At 35.2% G+C, this 19,107-nt stretch overlaps 1 protein-coding gene across 1 annotated transcript; it reads left to right on the forward strand.

The window, feature by feature from the left end:
* The first annotated feature begins 249 nt into the window (after nt 1–249).
* On the forward strand, nt 250–18,884 carry LOC149410268 (venom serine protease-like). Its single transcript, XM_089648743.1, has 10 exons — nt 250–434; nt 7,114–7,211; nt 8,799–8,936; nt 9,828–9,954; nt 12,659–12,762; nt 13,654–13,855; nt 14,764–14,824; nt 14,934–15,067; nt 16,921–17,075; nt 17,962–18,884. Exons 1-10 carry the CDS (start codon nt 431–433, stop codon nt 18,139–18,141), a joined length of 1,203 nt encoding a protein of 400 aa, XP_089504869.1. The 5' UTR covers nt 250–430; the 3' UTR covers nt 18,142–18,884.
* The last annotated feature ends 223 nt before the right edge of the window (nt 18,885–19,107 follow it).

Raw genomic sequence — 19,107 nt, forward strand, 5'->3', positions numbered from 1 at the left:
ATTCTACTCAAGCGAAACGATAGGTAAACCTTCAATTTATCTAAAGCATATTTGTTGGTATTTATAATATACACCAATTCGTTATAAAGATTTCGCCTTAATAAAAACAGAACAATAAAATTTACGTATATCCTCATAATTATGTACGTCTCGTATTAATACTTTTAGGTGTTATTGGAAAGGTGGTGAGTTTCCTGTTTTTAGAAAAAGATAACAAGTGACAGCTCTGCTAAGTAATCTTGACGTGCACTGAATTCGTTAGTACGGTTAGAAGTTTCACAGTGCTAACATACAATTTTACTTACATTATCCATACGTGACATGTTCATGTTATAACACAAGTGGTGTTAGTTGTTATACAGCACGACGGGGTGTTCATTTCACGACGGTTGATTGCTTGTTTTTTGTAATTAAATTGCAGTAAAACAGAATGCGTGAGTTCAATTATATTTTATTATCGTTCTATTTTTAAATTTTCTATTCGAATTTGGAAGCGTAAATTTACCCTTTTCCCGATTTCTGATCGAGCTGAAATTTTCTATTCGAATTTGGAAGCGTAAATTTATCCTTTTCCCGATTTCTGATCGGGCTGAAATATTCTATTCGAATTTGGAAGCGTAAATTTACCCTTTTCCCGATTTCTGATCGAGCTGAAATTTTTTATTCGAATTTGGAAGCGTAAATTTACCCTTTTCCAGATTTCTGATCGAGCTGAAATTTTCTATTCGAATTTGGAAGCGTAAATTTACCCTTTTCCCGATTTCTGATCGAACTGAAATTCGGCAGATAGACTCGTTGTCGATGACAATGCATTATATCAATTTTTGGTGTCAATCACGTACACATAGGTGGATATATACGCATTTATCTGAAATCGGATGACATTAGAGCAGTTAATAAATTAAATTAATGTCGGTCCTACCCTATCGGCGTCTGGCAAGGTCGGTAGCGCGGTTGACTCAGATCCCGGGGAGGAAAGGTACAATATTCTATAGTAATAATGTTGGGGTTTAATGCTAGAAGTGCCTATGTCAGTTTTTTTGTAATTTGATTTATGTACCAGAAAGTACTCTAAAACGTTTCTTATTCGTATGCTGTGCATGGTGACCGGATAAATAATCACAATGATAATTCATCACATCTTTAAAAAGTTATATAAAGTCTAGAAAGTGATGAAACAAAAACTTTATTAACTGGGTTAAGTAGGTTAGGTTAGGTTAGGTTAGATTAGGTTAGGTAAGGTTAAAATTTTTTTTTCTTCGTTTCTAATGACTTTATATCACTTTTTAAAAGTGTGTTGAATTGTCACTGTGTTGAGTTATCATGGAACCGCTGTGCATATATGTCAGGTGCTCTTGATTAACGAAATTGTCAGCCATCTAATGTACAAGTTAGAATATTGTTTCGACGTTTTTAACTACAAGACATCACAAACAATCTTAATTCCAGACCAGAATAATTCTTCTCAGTTTGTCTCATTTACATATACTTGATTACATGGATAAAATCCAATCTTTAGTATTATCAAAGTGTATGATTTTAAATTGTCGGGATCTTTCCGTAATAAAAAGTAAACTGACAGTTTTCTTGCTAATCCTAAACAAAGTGAATGTATTGTTCCAAATTGAAAAAAAAATCATCTGTTTTAAAAAAAAAATCATTTCCAAACCATTCATCTGTTCTGAATGCAATTACTAATGTTATTCAAATTGACCCTGGTAATAAATTACATCTTTGCGATTCTTTCAAGGATAAAGAAACCATCCTGTCACTTCGAATGCAATCAACAATGTTCTCAAAATTTGTTTTGACAGCATCGCCATTCCATTCTAAGAATATTATGTACTAAATACACAATTTGGCTGTCCTGAAACGGGAATCCTTCCCAGTTGGACAGAAAAAGGTTCATTTTGTTTTGTATTCTTTGTAATTTATATATATATAAAATAAATATAAATTCGTTCAAATTCAAAGTCGAAATATTACATGAAAGGTTTTTAAAAAATATTTTGATGTTTTATATAATTTTTTTAAAAATATATTTATGTTTATGTCCTGGTATGCAGATTCTTTTAGCATATCACATTATATTTTCTTTCATAGCTAAATAATCAATTTAATATTAATAATCTTTAATCGTCTAGATTACTATGTTCACTGATTACCCCCGTATAACGCAATTGACTTTATTTACCATTATAGGCACATATTCGTTACAGAGAGTAAGATACTCTCAGTATCACCCTTGTAAGTGATTGCCATCCACTTACCACAGCTAGTCAAAAAAATTATGTGAATACCGCAGAGTCCCAACTGCTCCCAACCGTCTACAGCCAGCTAGACTATGGCATCCCAAATCGGGTGTCTCTGTCGGCCAATAGGGAAACTACTCCAGCGGCCGGTAAAGGAGGGATTTACATTTTTAAGAAACCTTAGAATTTTTGATTCTTGACAGACGTCAAATATATAAAACGTAATTGTGAATATTTTTTACTGTAATGTAATTAATCCAATGGTTTAACTTTCTAAAACATATTTTCTTCGATATTATCCAAAAATTATATGAGCAGAAACGATGCTTTTGAAGAAATCTCGTATTAATTTTCAAGTTAGCGGAATTTACCCGAAACAAAACAATTTGAATTTGACCAATCAGAGGGCCTATATCTTCCAGACGATAGGGTAATAATACTATCAGATTAATTAAAAAAAATATTTGCGCACGCCGGGATTTGATCCCACAGCCTCAGGATTGCAAGAAAAAAAAGTCAAAGTTTTCATTCATGCAACTAGGTATTTGAGGTATTTAGTTCTCAATCCCACCAGCAATAAAATACTGAATTTATGGTTATTGATCACTATTGAAAATAATAGCCTTGTTGATTAATTTATAGACAGACCTCAATGTTTGCATGGGGGCTTTCTGTAATTCTTTGATAACAACAATAAATTTGTGTACACTATTAATTAATTGATTATAGAGTGGCATAGATAGTGGCATAGTAGATGTTTTCAAACTGCGCGAAATATAGTTATAAGAAGGCTATAATAACATATCTCAGTAATAATAACAATTAAGTTTAGCATACTACCATTCTTCTGTATGGGTTCTGTATAATTTTAAATCCAAATTTAATATTGATTACTGTTTCACTGAATTGTTATGTTCATATTATCAAATGTTTGTAAAAGTCTTAACAAATAAATAAATAAATTATTAGATGTCACGAGGTATTTATGGGTGTCCATTTTTAAAACACGGACACGTGACCGAAATTTGAATTTTCCAAAATATGCACGGAATTGCTTAAAATGTCTGTGTTGTTTTTGGACGTAACGATACTTGTTTTGCCGATGTGATACTGATTATTGTAGTCAATCATCGGTGATATCAGTACGACTCAATATATATAAAAAATTCTCATTATTGCTCATAAAAATGGAGTGGGTATGTATATTATAGGTAAACGACTATACGAATTCTTTCGATAAGGTTGTTCACTTACGGCCGTTGTTCCCAACTTTGCGAACGATCAATCTCAGGCTCCGATGAGCCAAGTGATTCGTTCAGTAACCTTCGATTCATCTGTTTCCAACCATCTTTACCATTGATTACCTTAAGTGGCCCCGCGCACTTTCATAGACAATAAAATTAAAAAACTTTCAATGTTTAATTATTATTAACGAAATAATTATTGTATTTATTTTTGATCCATATATTTTTTTAAATACTGTGTAATATAAACCCATATTTTATACATATATTTAAACCAACTTATGTAATATGTTAAAAATAAAGTGTTAGCTTGGCTTTAATGCCACCGTGTCTTGGCGGCGCAAATATTTTTCACCCTGTCGACATATTTTATAACTAGTCTTTTTCTGAGGCAAGCTTAATCTAATAGTTTGGCTTCCTTAAATTGGTTGACCTTTCCGTTAGAAAGAGCGTAGTTGTGCGTTTGAGCAGTTTTGAGTCAAAATTTCGGCTCATCAGTTGATCAGTAGGATTGGGAACAACGGCCGTTAGTGTTCCTAAGTAGGCTCGAAGAAATTGGTTTTCTGAACGAAAGGGAATAATTCGTGTCTTATAGTGAGTTTAACTCCAGGGCATATTCAAAAAACTGTTGTGTGCCACAGGGATCCAATTTAGAACCCTTATTATTTTTAATCTTTATAAATTACACTCTAAACTTCTAATTCGTCCATTTCGCATTACTATTTGCTGATGAAATTAGACTGTTCTTGAGAATAAGGTCATTAAAAGGTTGTAGAATGCTCCAGGAAGATATTAATGCCATTATTGACTGGAGAATCGATAATAAATTCGGTTTTATCTTCCAAAAGTGTTCAGTTATGTGATTTACGTGGTCAGAGAAGACCGTATATTTTGATTTTTGAAAGGACTTGTATATGACGCTCATTTAACATTTGATGCTCACATTGAAAAAATCCATAATAAGCCACAAAGGAGTTGACCAAACTTAAGGCTGCTTTACTTTGCTTAGTGCGTAGCATTCTCAAAAGTGAATCTCAGGTATGTGGGGAATGAGGACACCGTCTGTGGTCAAAATCGTAGTTATAAGTCCATGTGTTAGGGAATTTAAATGTATAAATTAAGTTGTTAAGCGCCCTTGAGTCTATATAGAAATTATCCAATCATTATTATTAATAAATTAAATGTTTACGGTAGATTTCGGTTTTTTCCCATGGCTGTTTTTAAGAGCATTTTCTCCGGAAGTTTGTTATAAATTCCAGACATTCTAGCTAAAATAGGATTCTTTGTCCCTGATAATTTGACGCGAGGCTACCAACACAGGATTCTGATACTTTAGGTGCAGAACTAACTTAAAAGTGAAGTAACTGGGAAGGGTTACTAAGTTGCCTCGCAGAAAATATAAATATTTCTTCCTTCAACAACTTAAAGCACGCCGCATACTTTAAATTTTAATTAAATGTACCTACAAGTAACATTTTTTTCCTTCATTATCTATGCTAACTATATTTTCTGTAATTTTATAATCGCTTTTGCAATTTTTTGGCTTTTATACTTTTTGGTAAAATAAATAAATATAAATTATTAGATTAAAAGAAGATACACAAGTTGAAAGTTGAAGACAAATGATATAAAATTGGAAGGAAAACGTTAAAATAGAAGTAAAGTCTCGAAAAAAGTCAAATTTAAAAAAAGAGAACATTGTCTTTTTATTTACTGATTTCATTTTAACGCGAGCAAATGAACATTACAAAAAAATAAACATCTGCCCTGGTGATGGACACTGCAATGCTGTCCGAAACGTTGGCTAAAGAAGGAGGTACAAAAACAAATCACAATGAACATTGTTGATTGATTTAATTTGAACGCGAACAAATGAACATTGTACATTGTAATTTTAAACTTTTTACTAGTCAGGACGTGTCGACGAATGCGACATATCGGCCTAACTGATATATTGGTATCGATACATCCCTAACCACCTATCATTTCAAAAATTTTACATTTCATTTACGTGAATTTGAATATTTGAAATTTATGCAGAAGGCTCACTCAGGAACATTACTATCTCTAATAATATTAATAGCAATAAATTTAACTGTGTACAAAATAATATGATAAACTTTATTGGTTAAACGTGAACATTTCTAAATATGATCATTAGCACAACTGAAAATATATCTATATAACTTGCTGATGGCCTAGTTGTAAAATATACGTACTCAAAACTATATTAAATTATTGCTTGTTAATTTATAGTGGTGTGATAAGGGATTATGTTTACGACAAATGTGTAAAATCCTAATTAGTTTATTTACAACGTCTTTTACGATTAATTTATAATTGTTGGTGGCTACTTTGAATTTGACTTGAGTGCCAAAATGGGCGGTCTCATTGATCGATTCCCTTTCACATTGCCTTCTCTAAATCTAGTCTTCTCAGTCGAGTCTTCTAATTATCCACCTATTTTGCATAGTAAATAAATTCTAACTGATTTGAAAGTAAAGTAGCCTCCTGGTCTTGTTTTCTCAAACACCTTCTCTCTTCCTGTCTCCGATTGGGCAATTCAATTCCTCTGATCATCCCTGGTAGAAAAAATCCTCAACCAAATATGCAGTTCCCTTCAATTCATACGTGCCTTTTCCGATAGATGTCCCTGTCATGCCTTCTTTGGATAAGACCTTGGTCCATCACAAGTGTAAGCTGCCCCGAAGAATTAATTGCTCTACCTTCAAACCGAAATCATACTACTCTCAGATCCATTTGTTTCCCGCCTAAAATATATTTTCTCTGAAAACAACAGCTTAACTTTGTTCAGTAAACGCAAAAAAAACAACTAACCGTCACAGTAGGTACGCATTCTTTTAGAATGTACGGTTTCTTATGTTAGAGTGTTTCACAGAAATTCAAATGTAATACTGTCAGCAATTGGCCACTGTGTTTTTATTTTACACTTGATAGGTCCTCGTTAAGTGTTTGACGGTCATATATGACCGGGCGTCCATATTTTATAAAAGTATTTTTATCTATCATGCGAAAACACATAATTTTTTTGACGTTAGAAAGAGAAATAATAATTCTTTCCAGTTTGCCTCAAATATTTTTAATGGAATCCATTAATCAATACCTAAAATTATCCTAAATTAATAATTCATATTTCGCGCTCTTATCGTAACAATCGGTTTAACTTTAATTTTTTTATTTAGTATTATTTTATATACGAGATAAAAGCGAAGGTACAGTTTTCTTACAAATTCCTCAAACAAAACGAATGTGTTTTCGAAATATCGAGTTCTCTCCATTTTTCTATGATTGGAGTAAAAAATTAAGAAAAAATGTGGTTGGCGTTTTTGACAACATTCTTCACGTTTGACATTAAAAATGTATTATTTAGAAATAGTTATGTTTATCTTAAATACAAACAACGGAGAGATAATATTGTCTTGTTTCTAAAACAATATTTTTTTTACTGAAAATTAAAAAATAAGAAGTATGACAAAAAAATTGTTTGGCCCTGTTTGGCCATTTGATGACAACCTTATATTTGAAAACACTCCAACCTTAGTTTCCTTAGTGGTTTTCTACACCAATTTCTTTACAGTATTTACGTATTGTTTCAGAGTGTGTAGGATTGAGGATCTTGTCGGTGATGCTGGTGGTCTTTCTGGCCTATCATGAAGTCAGCGGACAGGATGCGAACTGCGACTACTATCAGAATGTGAGTGTCACCAAACAGGAAATATATATTTAATCATAATATCATCTAATCATCTATTCTGAATGCAATTACTCATGTTATCCAAATTGACCCTGGTAATAAATTACATCTTTGCGATTCTTTCAAGGATAAAGAAACCATCCTGTCACTTCGAATGCAATCAAAAATGTTCCCAAAATTTGTTTTGACAGCATCGCCATTCCATTGTAAGAATATTATGAAGTACCAAATACACAATTTGGCTGTCCTGAAACGGGAATCCTTCCCAGTTGGACAGACAAAGGTTCATTTTGTTATGTATTGTTTGTAATTTATATATATAAAATAAATAAATAAATAAATTACTAGCCCGCCTTTTAGGGGGTTTTTACACAGGAGCACTAAAGATTAATATACATTGAAAAAAAAAGATAATAATCTTCCGTATTTATTTAGTTATAGATGAAGATTTAAATAAATAATAGCCATATAAATTCCATTGCGAGGATCCAACGAAGATTTCTCCAACCAATTAATTTTAAATTAGTAATTCCTGCGGACGACATTAATTGTGATTTTCTATTACAAATCCTAGTCGACCAACTTTACTCATATCGCCATATTATTGTAACAATACTGCCACTAATGCAGAACAAGATTCTTTAATATATCGCCTGCATAGATTATAAAATGAATACTTTGATATCAATGATGAAGGAAGTCTGTTATCATATAAAAGATGCACAAAAAAAAAAAAAATTTACCTATGTAAGAATCAAAAGATAAGTAATCAAGCACACACTATTGTTTACATTATCGTTACTTTGATAATTGATAAAATCATTTATGTTTGGCATAGTTGACAAATAATTCTTCCAAGTCATTATTAACCATTTTTTCATTACTTTTTGTACTTGTTTTTTTATAATTTATTCTTTACAATTAACTTAACTTTATATTTAAACGTACACTTTACACAGTAAATTATACTTTATACTTTACACTTGATACTTAGCTTTATATTTAACCTTTACACTTCATACCGTATATTATACTTTAAACTTTATACTGTATACTTTATACCTTGTATGTACTTTTTTACTTTATATTTATTTTTATGTTAATGGCACATGTCGTGCATATGTAAATTTTCCCTCCATTAGTATTCTGGGCATCGAGGAGTTGAGGCATAAATAATGTTATGGTAGTTATGGTTTCATGACAACTCAACACAGTGACAATTCAACACACCTTTAAAAAGTGATATAAAGTCATTAGAAACGATGAAATTTTTTTTTAAACCTAACCTAACCTACTTAACCCAGTTAATAAAGTTTTTTTTCATCACTTTCCATGACTTTATATAACTTTTTAAAGATGTGATGAATTATCATTTTGATGATTTATCCGGTCACCGTAGTTATTACTCCCAGAATTTGTGCACTGAAATAAATTCCAACTTCTAGTACTACGTAGTGAAATCCGAAAACTTATCAATACAAGCAATTCTGAAAATATAAAATCCATCATTTATAATTTTATATTGAAATGCCAAGGCAGTGAAAATCAGACTGTTCTGTTCTGAATTGTATTATGTTTGTTTTTCAGGTGGTCCAAGGACAGACGTACTACGTGTACTCGAAGAACTATCCCAACAGCTACAGCCCCAATAGCGTGTGTCGCTGGCAGGCTTCCTGCCCAGCCAACACGCAGTGCCACATCAGCTGTACTCTGGAAATTCCCGCCGTGAGAACTATTTATCATTGAATACTCTTGAGCTCATCCTTACTCCTCAAATTCTCTCCACTGGCTGCGGTCCCTCGCTATTTGCCTTCAGTCCTAAGTTTTACCTGTCCTGCTCCAGTCCTCTTCCATGCAGTACGAGCATATCCATTTCTTCCTTGGTCTGCCTCTGGATCGCTTCCACTGGGATACTGACACGGTCATTATTTTTAATGATTATCTGGCATTCTTTCAACATATTCAACATATTCAACATTTCAACATATTCAATCGCAGTCTTTGGGACCTACACAATTCTTAACTATCCGTAGTTTCGTTGACTAACATTGGTAAAGGCGGTTATGTGTACCGCCACCCTGGAACTGTTAATTGTATAACAAACACCTCTGCAGTAGGTCACCGCAAGGGATTTGCTAAGTTTGTGACTTGGCAAGGAAGGGTTCCCGGATTCTTGAGGTGAGGTTTATCCAGGTCTTGGCGGCGGATACGTCTCCCCATCAACTGCGTGGCTGGCCGTATTGGGAGAGACTGTTGACAGAGTGAGACACTTTAACCTCTCTAGCCGGACTCTCTAGATCAATGGGAGGGATGGATTCTTGCGTCTGTCACTTCTGGACACACACTGACGCCTCGATTCCTACCCACACTTTCCCGAACTTCCACTCCTTCATTTCCTTAAATGACCCTCTACACAGCATCACCAAAGATGACGCAGGGAAATTTTATTAAAATTTTAACAACGTTAAGCATTACTTACGGCATTCAGACTTCATTATAATAATTGTCTGCTCTCCACGACTGACAAAATACAAAAACAGACTTATTACACCAAACCTAAATAGCGGTCCGTGAAAATGGTATCAAGATAAAACTCTTTACTTTGATTGTTTTTAGTCTGCCGGATGCAGCGGTGACAGGTTCCTCGTCTCCAAGACTGGAGACACTTCCCTGACTGGAGCTGATAAGTATTGTGGCACCGGTACATTGGACATCAGTTCCACGTCCAACCAAATGTCGATGGGTTCGTTCATATGATTTCAGTTTTCAAAACGTATTCTTCTACCGTTAGCCATTGGCAGTCTATAAAAATTGCCACCGATCTAAACAAGACGATACATAATTAATTGAATTTGATCTCCCCTGTCTCTCCTTTGTTATTTTTCTCTTCTAATATTGGTAAAATGTTATCTCTCTTATCTATCCTTGTTATCTGTGATCTCTCTCCACTAGCCTCAAGAAGAACAAACGGTTTGGGTTGAAACACTCTTCGGTTATTTGGTAGGTCTGCATAAATTTATGTCGTGGCGTTTAGACTCATCTTACAGTTGATTCGTTTTAAAAATGGTAGAACCAATAGAGGGACCTACCTGGTCTAAAAACGCTTCGGGAAAGTGTTGGGTGTCCTCAACTATCAAATGTTTCCAAACTAAAGACGTAAAACCACGAGTCCAGAGTTCTCACCCAGTTTGTTCTTGTTATTGAGGCTAGTAGAGAGACAACATAGATAACTTATACTTGCCTAGCAAGTGAGTGTGCCCAGATAATGCAAATAAATAAATTAGTAAGCAGGACTAGGGAGATTTCTAAAAAAATACTTTATTTTTCGCTAGAAGTTAGAAGACTTCAAAAACTTCAATAGCGAATGCTGCATTGACCGTTGACATTATCAACGTCTACTATACTCGTGAGAGATCCCATGAACTTGTTTAACCTCCGATAGCTAGGATTTCTACCTATCAGAACGCGCCAATCAACAGAGCAACTCAATGCTGTATTGACCATTGACATTTCAACGTTACTTACAGACAGTTTAGGAACTATATATTGACTGTCTTCTATATATTGAATAAATAGAAGTATAACAGGTAATGAAGACCTTTTATGCTTCTATTTATTTACTAACTGACGGCCGGCATAGTCCAGTGGTAACGCATTGGACTGCCATTCCGAAGGTCGCGGGTTCGAACCCGGCGTACGCAAATAAATTTTATTTGATTAATTTGTGTTATTTCACAATTAATTAATTAAAATAATATATAGTATATTTGCGGCACGTTCCAGAGTGGAAGATACTACCAGTATCGCCCTGGTGTAAGACCACCATTCAGAATTGAAACGTTGCTCCAAATGGCTTTAGCCGTGTTTAGTGACTAGATCTGAATAGCCAGGTACTTCCCCACCTTCCTCTTTCCCTTCCCCACTTACCTTCAGCCTCACAACATCCCCCAATCGGGGATGCCATAGTCTCACTGGCTCCAGATGGGAGCAGTTGGGACTCTTGTGAGGTATTCACTATAAAAAATAAAAAAAAACTAGCTGACCCCACCACGCGTTCTGTTCTGTTCTGCTCAGTCTGTCTGCCAGTAAGAGAAACAGTTAAAAACTGTTAAAAAAAAAATTACCTGCCACATGTGACATTTATATAATATATTTATTTAAAAACATTTGCGTATACGAATGCAACGTCTCAACGTGTCTAAATTTCAAAGCAATACTTTTGAAGATTTAAGATTTTTAACAAACGAATATTTACATTTTTATTTAGACTGTATTCTTATAGATGTATTATAATCCAGTTATAAAAAAACTAAATTAATCTCCAAATAGATGCACAAAATTACAAAAACCTACTCGGTCAAAGAATACATAATATCTAAATATAACAAATTATTATTATATTGGTGTTTTTTTGTTCAGTTGAGTGGTTTTGTTTTCCGCAGAAACACATCAAAGCTTAGGTATCTTTAAGTATATAACCAGTATTTTACACCATGTATAACAAAATATAATAATAATTTGTAAATATATGAAAACTCTCTCAAGTGACAAATAATACAAAGAGAATGAAAAGACACAAGTGACTCGTAATATAATTATCTTAACAATTGTTACACATGTTTTCTGAATCCGTTTAAATTATTGACGAAAATTTCTACTTCAGCACACTCTATCTTATTATACAGGGTGTATCGGCACGTACCCGAAAAACTTTAACCAGCTATTCCTTAGCACATTTGGAGTAAAAAATTTTATGGGCACTTTGCTGTCCGGTAGCATTTTTTTTTTCAATTAAAAACATAAAATTTAAAAAATTTCCACACTACATCACTGTCATTGGCATTGCTTTTCGTGTTCAACAGCTGTTATAAGCAAGTATGTCGAAAAGCGTCTTCGCTCTTTTGCACACACTAAATAATAATAGTTAAAAATGAGACGAATGGTGCCGTGCCATTTCGTTGTGATTGTAAAAGCGCGCCAATATAGGTACATACGTACATTATTCAACGGAATTCAAATAAAATATTGCCAGATGGGTTTTCAACTTTGAAAAAGGATAAAACAGTGGTGCCATGTGGTGAAAATATGAATAATATTTTTTTTATTTAAAAAAAAACGTTACCGGACAGCAAAGTGCACATAAGATTTTTTACTCCAAATATGCTAAGGAATAGCTGGCTAAAGTTTGTCGGGTACGTGCCGATACACCCTGTATAGTCGACACATTTGGGTCAGACGACTAAAATAGTTATAAATGTACCTACTCAGGTGAAACATGCTGTGGCGTCACAATAGGAATAGGGAATGTACCTTTATATGTTATAAACTTGTAATCTTCTATATAATGTTTTGGTGTATAACTGCTTTACGGAGAAGAGGAAATATTTGCATATCAGCAAGGGAATGATTTTCTTCGATTGGTGGTCATGTTTTGTTAATGATTTCAGGTTTGGTGACCACCGCTAACACCGTTGGTCGTTTTCTCTGCGAACTGACTGCCCAGCCAAAAAACCCCGATCCGACCCAGTGTCAATGTGGATGGAAGAAAAACGTAAGTGAATGTCTCAAATTTAAAATAGTTATCGAGCTTTTTATATTTATAAACATGGTTAGTTAACAACCGTGTCAGACCCATCAGGGTTCGGTTAGTTTTAAATGACCGTTATGCTTGACAGCTTAACAGACTAACCTAACATAATATTTGACAACCGCTGCTGGGGTAAGATTTGACAGTTATCGGGAACCTTTCAAATGTAAAAACATCCAAATGGCGTTGATCGTTCATTTGTGACGTGCGTCAAACAACTAGCACTAAGCATGGAGTAATTTATAGAAATTCAAATGTGGGATTTGATGATTAACAAAAAATGTTTTTGATTTCTTTTGATGATAAATACGGTAATAGAACCTTAAACTATACCTATTGTTGTATTGTAAATTATTTAAGAGACGAAATGAAATAGTGTTTGCTGGGTGATAGTATGTGTAGGAACGAACGTATGAAAGTCATGTAGGAGGGAAAACAGGATGACCAATCACTTACCTGTATCTCTGCGAAGGAACGCATAACACAGTCACAATATAGTGAGTTCCACCGCGACACCTTGTGTACTATATTATGCACTTCGAAGATAGTCAAGTTCCTTATTTATTACTTTTCAACGAGATTATGTAGACGAAAAACATCAACAGCTTACTTCCAAGCTAGTCCTAATCCTTCTACTGTTTTCAAAACAAATGCCCTCGAATTTGTCAATGTTTAGAGTACTTGCTGACAAACTACAAGAGTAGTTTAGCAGGTTTGAATGATAATAAAGAAAAAATAAAATAAAACGATATCGGCTTTTGAAAAACTTTTGATCAGCAAAAAGATTTTCCAAATGAGATGATCCCAATTTGGCCAACCTAAAAATGTGTTTGTTATGGCATAACTTCATTCCAGACAAGAATAGTCGGTGGTCAGGAAACGAAGGTGAACGAATACCCTATGATGGTGGGACTGATCGACATCACCCTTCGCCGTATCTACTGCGGCGCCACCATCATCAGTCAACGCTGGGTACTGACCGCCGCTCACTGCCTGCAGGAGCAGACGGTGGACAATGTGGGCGTATTGTACGGGGAACACAACATCATGACCGGAGGTGAGTCCATCCTGACTTGATAGCTGCAGATGAACCAATTTGGAGATGATAATGATTTGCGGCCTGTGGTTTCTTCCGCTATCCGCATTGGCAATACCACGCAACTTCTAAATTACCTCTCTTTTTCACCAAGTTTACGTCAAATTTATCACTATCGACATAACCATCGCCACCATCATTATTATCACCAGTATTATCAAGCAATTGCTGCACACGGACCCTGAACAATTAGATTTGTTATTTTTAAAGAAAATTAATGTTGCATGTTTGTAAATACGTTTCGTCGTCCGAATAGTGACGGACAAAATAAGACTGATTTGAATTTCAGTAAACTTCAGTTTTAGAAAACTTTAGCATATTGACCTTATTTTATTGTTTTTTGAAGAAGATTTTTTTTCCTTCACTGCTCATCTCACCAGGGAATTCCTGTATCGAGATGAGCAGATTTACAATTATATTCAATCAAATAAGTACATCACATAAAAATATGGATCACATCGAATATGGGGCTCCTAAGGTAACTCATGACAGAAGCCACGATATGGACAATCCAACAAACATCACCACTCTCAGCCAGTATGGATTTTTTACCATTTTCTTGAATAGATTCAACGAACCTATAGTTTTTTTTATATTTTCACCGAACATATTATAAAGCAACGGAGTTTTATAAGAAAAAGTCCTTTGTCCAAAGGATGTTCTGGTGTGTATAGACTGATACATTAAAGAAGAACCCAATCTAGTGTTGCGTACTTGTTGTGATCTTTTAGCAGAATCAATGTTACATATATAGTACAACTGCCTTATTGACGTAATTTTAATTTCACTATATAATATCTGTGAAGATTACGTATCATGTAATCGTCAATAAACGAAGAAGATACATTGCCATTTTTTTCTTATTTCAGCTGAAACCGACGCAACAGTTTTGATTCACGCACAGCAGTTTATTCAGAATCCACAGTACAAGTAAGGCAGAAATTAATTATCTATGATAGAGAACAGTGAAAATGGGAAAAACTTTTAACCGTGCGTTCTTAACAACTGTAATTCCTAATGGCCTTTCTTATTTTTCCAGTAATGGCTACGACTATGACATTGGCCTCGTCTACACCAACGAGGACATTATCTTCAGTGAAAATGTTGGACCTGCGTGTCTGCCTTTCAAATATGCTACGACCACTTTCGCTAACTACGTCGTCCAGGCCTTGGGTAAGATTGATTACTTCTGTGTGTCGATTTCATTAGTCAATCTGACTTGATCTGTAGCATTCGACTCGAATAATCAATAACTAAGACCAATCCGGCTCGAAGGACCATTATTTTTTAAAGCATTTTCAATTGGTATCCAAATCAATGGGAAAAAACTCCCCTCATCTTCACTACTGAATCGGAACTGTTGGAACTTCTGGTGCGCGTTTTTTTACATAAACTCCACAGAGAAGGCCCTGAGGAAAATAATTTCCCTCAGAGCCTATGTCATTTTTGGGGGTGTTGTGTGGAGGGTATTTTTGGGAAGGAAGGATGGGAAGTGCTGGGAAGGAAAAGGGTACAAGGGGTGGATAAGAATCTGATAGTTAGTGAGTTCAGGAGTGACGGACGTATGAATCCAACCCTCTCCCGATCCGGCCTGCCTCGCAGTTGGTGGATAGAAACACCTGCCGCCAAGATAAACGGATAAACCTCACCCCATAAACCGGGCACCCCTGACCAGTCACCAAACGTATCGAATCACTTGGGGTAACCTATGGCAAAGGTTTTGGTTATCCAATAAATGGTTCCTGGGGAGAAGGTACCCATACCCGCATCCCAAATTAATATATTATAGGCAGTTAATTAACATATTCATATGAAAGGCAGTTGTTTTTGGCTCTAAGGACCTCTTACGAGATTGATTTAATTTATTTTAAGAAGCTTGACGATCCGGGGTGACCTTAACACTATGTGGTCGGGCATTTTACCGCCAAATTTCCGCAAAATATTCATATCTTATGATCTTTAAATTTTTATAAATATATATACTTTTTTTTTTTTAAAGAAAGACAAATATTCCCGGGTTACGAATAACCTGACAATATTTGAAAATCTCCTACTACCACCACAGAAAGCGGAAAATGTTGCTTGTGTTGTGATGGAGGACTTAGCCAGCCGAGGAATTGAACACGCTACGCCTGGGTGGGTCTCAAGCGCGATGTCAACTCGGCCACCGACCGGTCTATTTGATATTTTTCGATGAAACTTTCAGTGTTTTACTTTAAAAAGATGTCTCTATTTATTTACTTAGCAATGTATGTGTAATTCCTTTTTTTATGAACAAAAACTTTCTACTTTCTTGGGAATCATAGAAAAAACAGTATTTCACAATCGAAATTTATTCATACAAAATTACAAGATTATTTAGGAATTTTCAATACATATAATAAAAAAACAATAACCTAATAGTGCTTCAATGTGTGATAGCGTTCAAAACACTTTCCTTTATGCAGGGGCACATTGCATAACTTGCACATGTACCGCGTTTCACTGCGTAGTTTGTGAGCGGAACATACGCGACAACGATTTTATTATTTTTATTTTTTTGTTGTGTTTCAAATGTGATCGGGTACCGCCGACAGTAGAAAACACATGACCCCGGACCCATTTAGAACCCCTTGTTTACAAGTTTCCCGCTCCTTACCGCTTTGCGCAACAAAACGAGTAAACTCGTCTCCCTGCGTCTGTAAAAAGGCGTATGACGAGTTTTCTCGTTTCCCGCAAAGAATGTGTTAACATCGAATCTCTGCTACTATATATAGAAATGCAGTTGAGGTAGCTTGGTCGCGTATTAGGTAGGCCAGAAAACTGAATTACACTGAAAATACTTGGTGCGATTCTAGATGGAAGACGTCCAACGGGTCGCCCTAGGCAAAGTTGGGAGAAACAACTCCAGGGGCTGTGCGAGGAAGGACTGGGCAATACTGGACATGCTATGGACGGAGGCTGCTGAAGACATCTAGAGGCGATGGGTCCCCGACCTGAATGGGCCAAGAGGAGGATCTTAAAAATAATATTTATTGTTTCCATAGGATGGGGAACTACGTCGTTTGCTGGTGCCGACTCAGACTATCTGCAGAAGGTAGACCTCAATGTGGTGGACCAAAACTCTTGCACCGCCACCCATGGCTCTGTGATCACCCCCAGGACTATTTGCACTTACAGCTCTGGAAAAGACTCGTGCCAGGTAAATAATTTATTTTGTTTATTTGCGAACATTCTTTATTTACTTCTATTGTACATGTAAGCGGAGAAAAATGAACCTTTTAAAAAAGTGATGGCATGCCAATTTCCTGTTAAAATATTATTCATTCAGAATATATGGGAACACGTGTTCTTTTCCATATAAAGGTCATGACAAAATGCGACAACATCCGTATGTCAATACTAATGTAAAACATTCGTTCGTAACTGTTACTTTGTTAGGAACTCTGTTAATTCATTCGTCAAAGGCCTGCAGACCCGTTTTTAACAGGAAAACGAATAATTTAACCAGATTTTTAATAAATTAACAGTATTTCATATCACTAAGTTTTCTACGTGTACCTAAAGCAAAAAATTTGCTGGTTGATATTTTGGAAAAACATTTTTAATGATGTGTTCAAGCTTCAAAAAACACGCTTTTGGCCTTTTTTGTAATTTCCCCACGGGAAGCCCCGACGGAAATAAATTTCCGCATGATCTATGTCACATTAGGGATGCTGTTTGGACGGTCTTTTTGAACAATGGAAGGAATGATCCTTAAAGAGACCCATATTGTATGTCAATGTGTGTGCAAATGTTGGGTGCGCGTTTAGCGTTTTCCTCGACTGTGCACCGCTACCGAAAGGATCAATGAAGCTAGTTGACGAGCATCTTCTATTGAAATGTCGTTAGAACAAGGACAATATTACCACCAGTGTCTGGGTCTGTACTTCAAAGATTGCAGTCCATTTGTTAATATACAAGTATTTACCAAACGGACCGCCCTTTTCTGCACAGAGTCAATAGTTTTTTTCAAGTTAGAGTGTATTATTGGAAAAAATGTTCTTGCTAATTTGAAACAGTTATGCATGTAAGTAATTTGATTTCAGCACGACTCCGGCGGCCCAATTGTCTGGCAAGACCCCTCGACAGGTCGCGTGTTCTTGCTGGGCATCATCATGGGAGGATACGGGTGTGCCACTGACAAGCCCGGCCTCAACTCCAGGGTCACCGAATACTTGGACTGGATCACCATCAACGCCGTGGGGGCTAACTTCTGCCCAAACTAGTCCTAGACCCTTCTTCCAGCAATACCTATACAGACAACTTGAACCAACGATCCTTTACGATACCTACTTATCCGAACTAAAAATGGTAGATTGCACATTGCTCTATGATTGGTGTGAAGTTCATGGTTTGTGATGGTAAATGGCAAAAATAAACATAATTAAAGCATTCTTACATTTTTTTAATCAAATGAAAAGAGATTCCATTTGACTGCACTTTCAGACCGATTACCGATGTGGTTATCGGCATAGTTGCCGATTACCCAGCCGGATGTTAAAAGAGTCCCCGATTGCACTCCGAATTTCTACTGACTTATAAAATACTTAAGTTTTTAAGCTCCTAAATAAATATATGTTATTTTTAAACATAATTTGTCCTCAGATGCCGAATTGAAAACGCAATTAAATAAAAATCACTACATTGAAAATAAATCGCAAAGTATGCTCTGAAAACTGTAAAAAGCACATCGTGTTCTGTTATTTAATATGCAATAGATTTGAAAAAAATCACAGTCTTTCTTTAAATGGTATTTAACTGAGATTTCAAGAGATTTTTGCTCTATTTTAAATAAATCATTCTTTATTAAATATTTTCGCTACGCCTATTGATTATAATCGTTTTTAAAATTAGCGCGTTTCCTGTATAATTCAAATTTTTGTATCTCCTCTTCAAACCATCTTCAGTAATCTTCTTCTAATGCTTTTAAGGGAGTCTTAAAGTGCAGCAGATAAAAGGGCGCTTGCGAGGCGTAAAATAATAATAAATTTTGAAAAAAAAAACAGTTGGTTAATTTTTATTTCCCTCCTTTTGTATTATTCTGTGTGTAATGGTGATGAAGAGTAGACAGCTTATTGTGTCAGAAATATAGTTGGTATGTCCTTCATGAGCTACGAAGTTTAGAAAAATCTCTCAGTAAGTAAGACGAGACATAATATTATGTCTACGATTAGATACGATAAGTCAGACCG

This window comes from Hesperophylax consimilis, chromosome 28 (genome assembly GCF_061612785.1).
Source record: "Hesperophylax consimilis isolate HC1 chromosome 28, BYU_Hcon_1.0, whole genome shotgun sequence".
NCBI lineage: Eukaryota > Metazoa > Arthropoda > Insecta > Trichoptera > Limnephilidae > Hesperophylax > Hesperophylax consimilis.

What these genes read in the sequence shown, in the direction of transcription:
- LOC149410268 (XM_089648743.1), top strand. An exon ending in ACACAACATCATGACCGGAG is followed by an intron (nt 13,856 to 14,763) that starts GTGAGTCCATCC and finishes TTCTTATTTCAG; the next exon opens with CTGAAACCGACGCAACAGTT. An exon ending in CTACGTCGTCCAGGCCTTGG is followed by an intron (nt 15,068 to 16,920) that starts GTAAGATTGATT and finishes TTGTTTCCATAG; the next exon opens with GATGGGGAACTACGTCGTTT.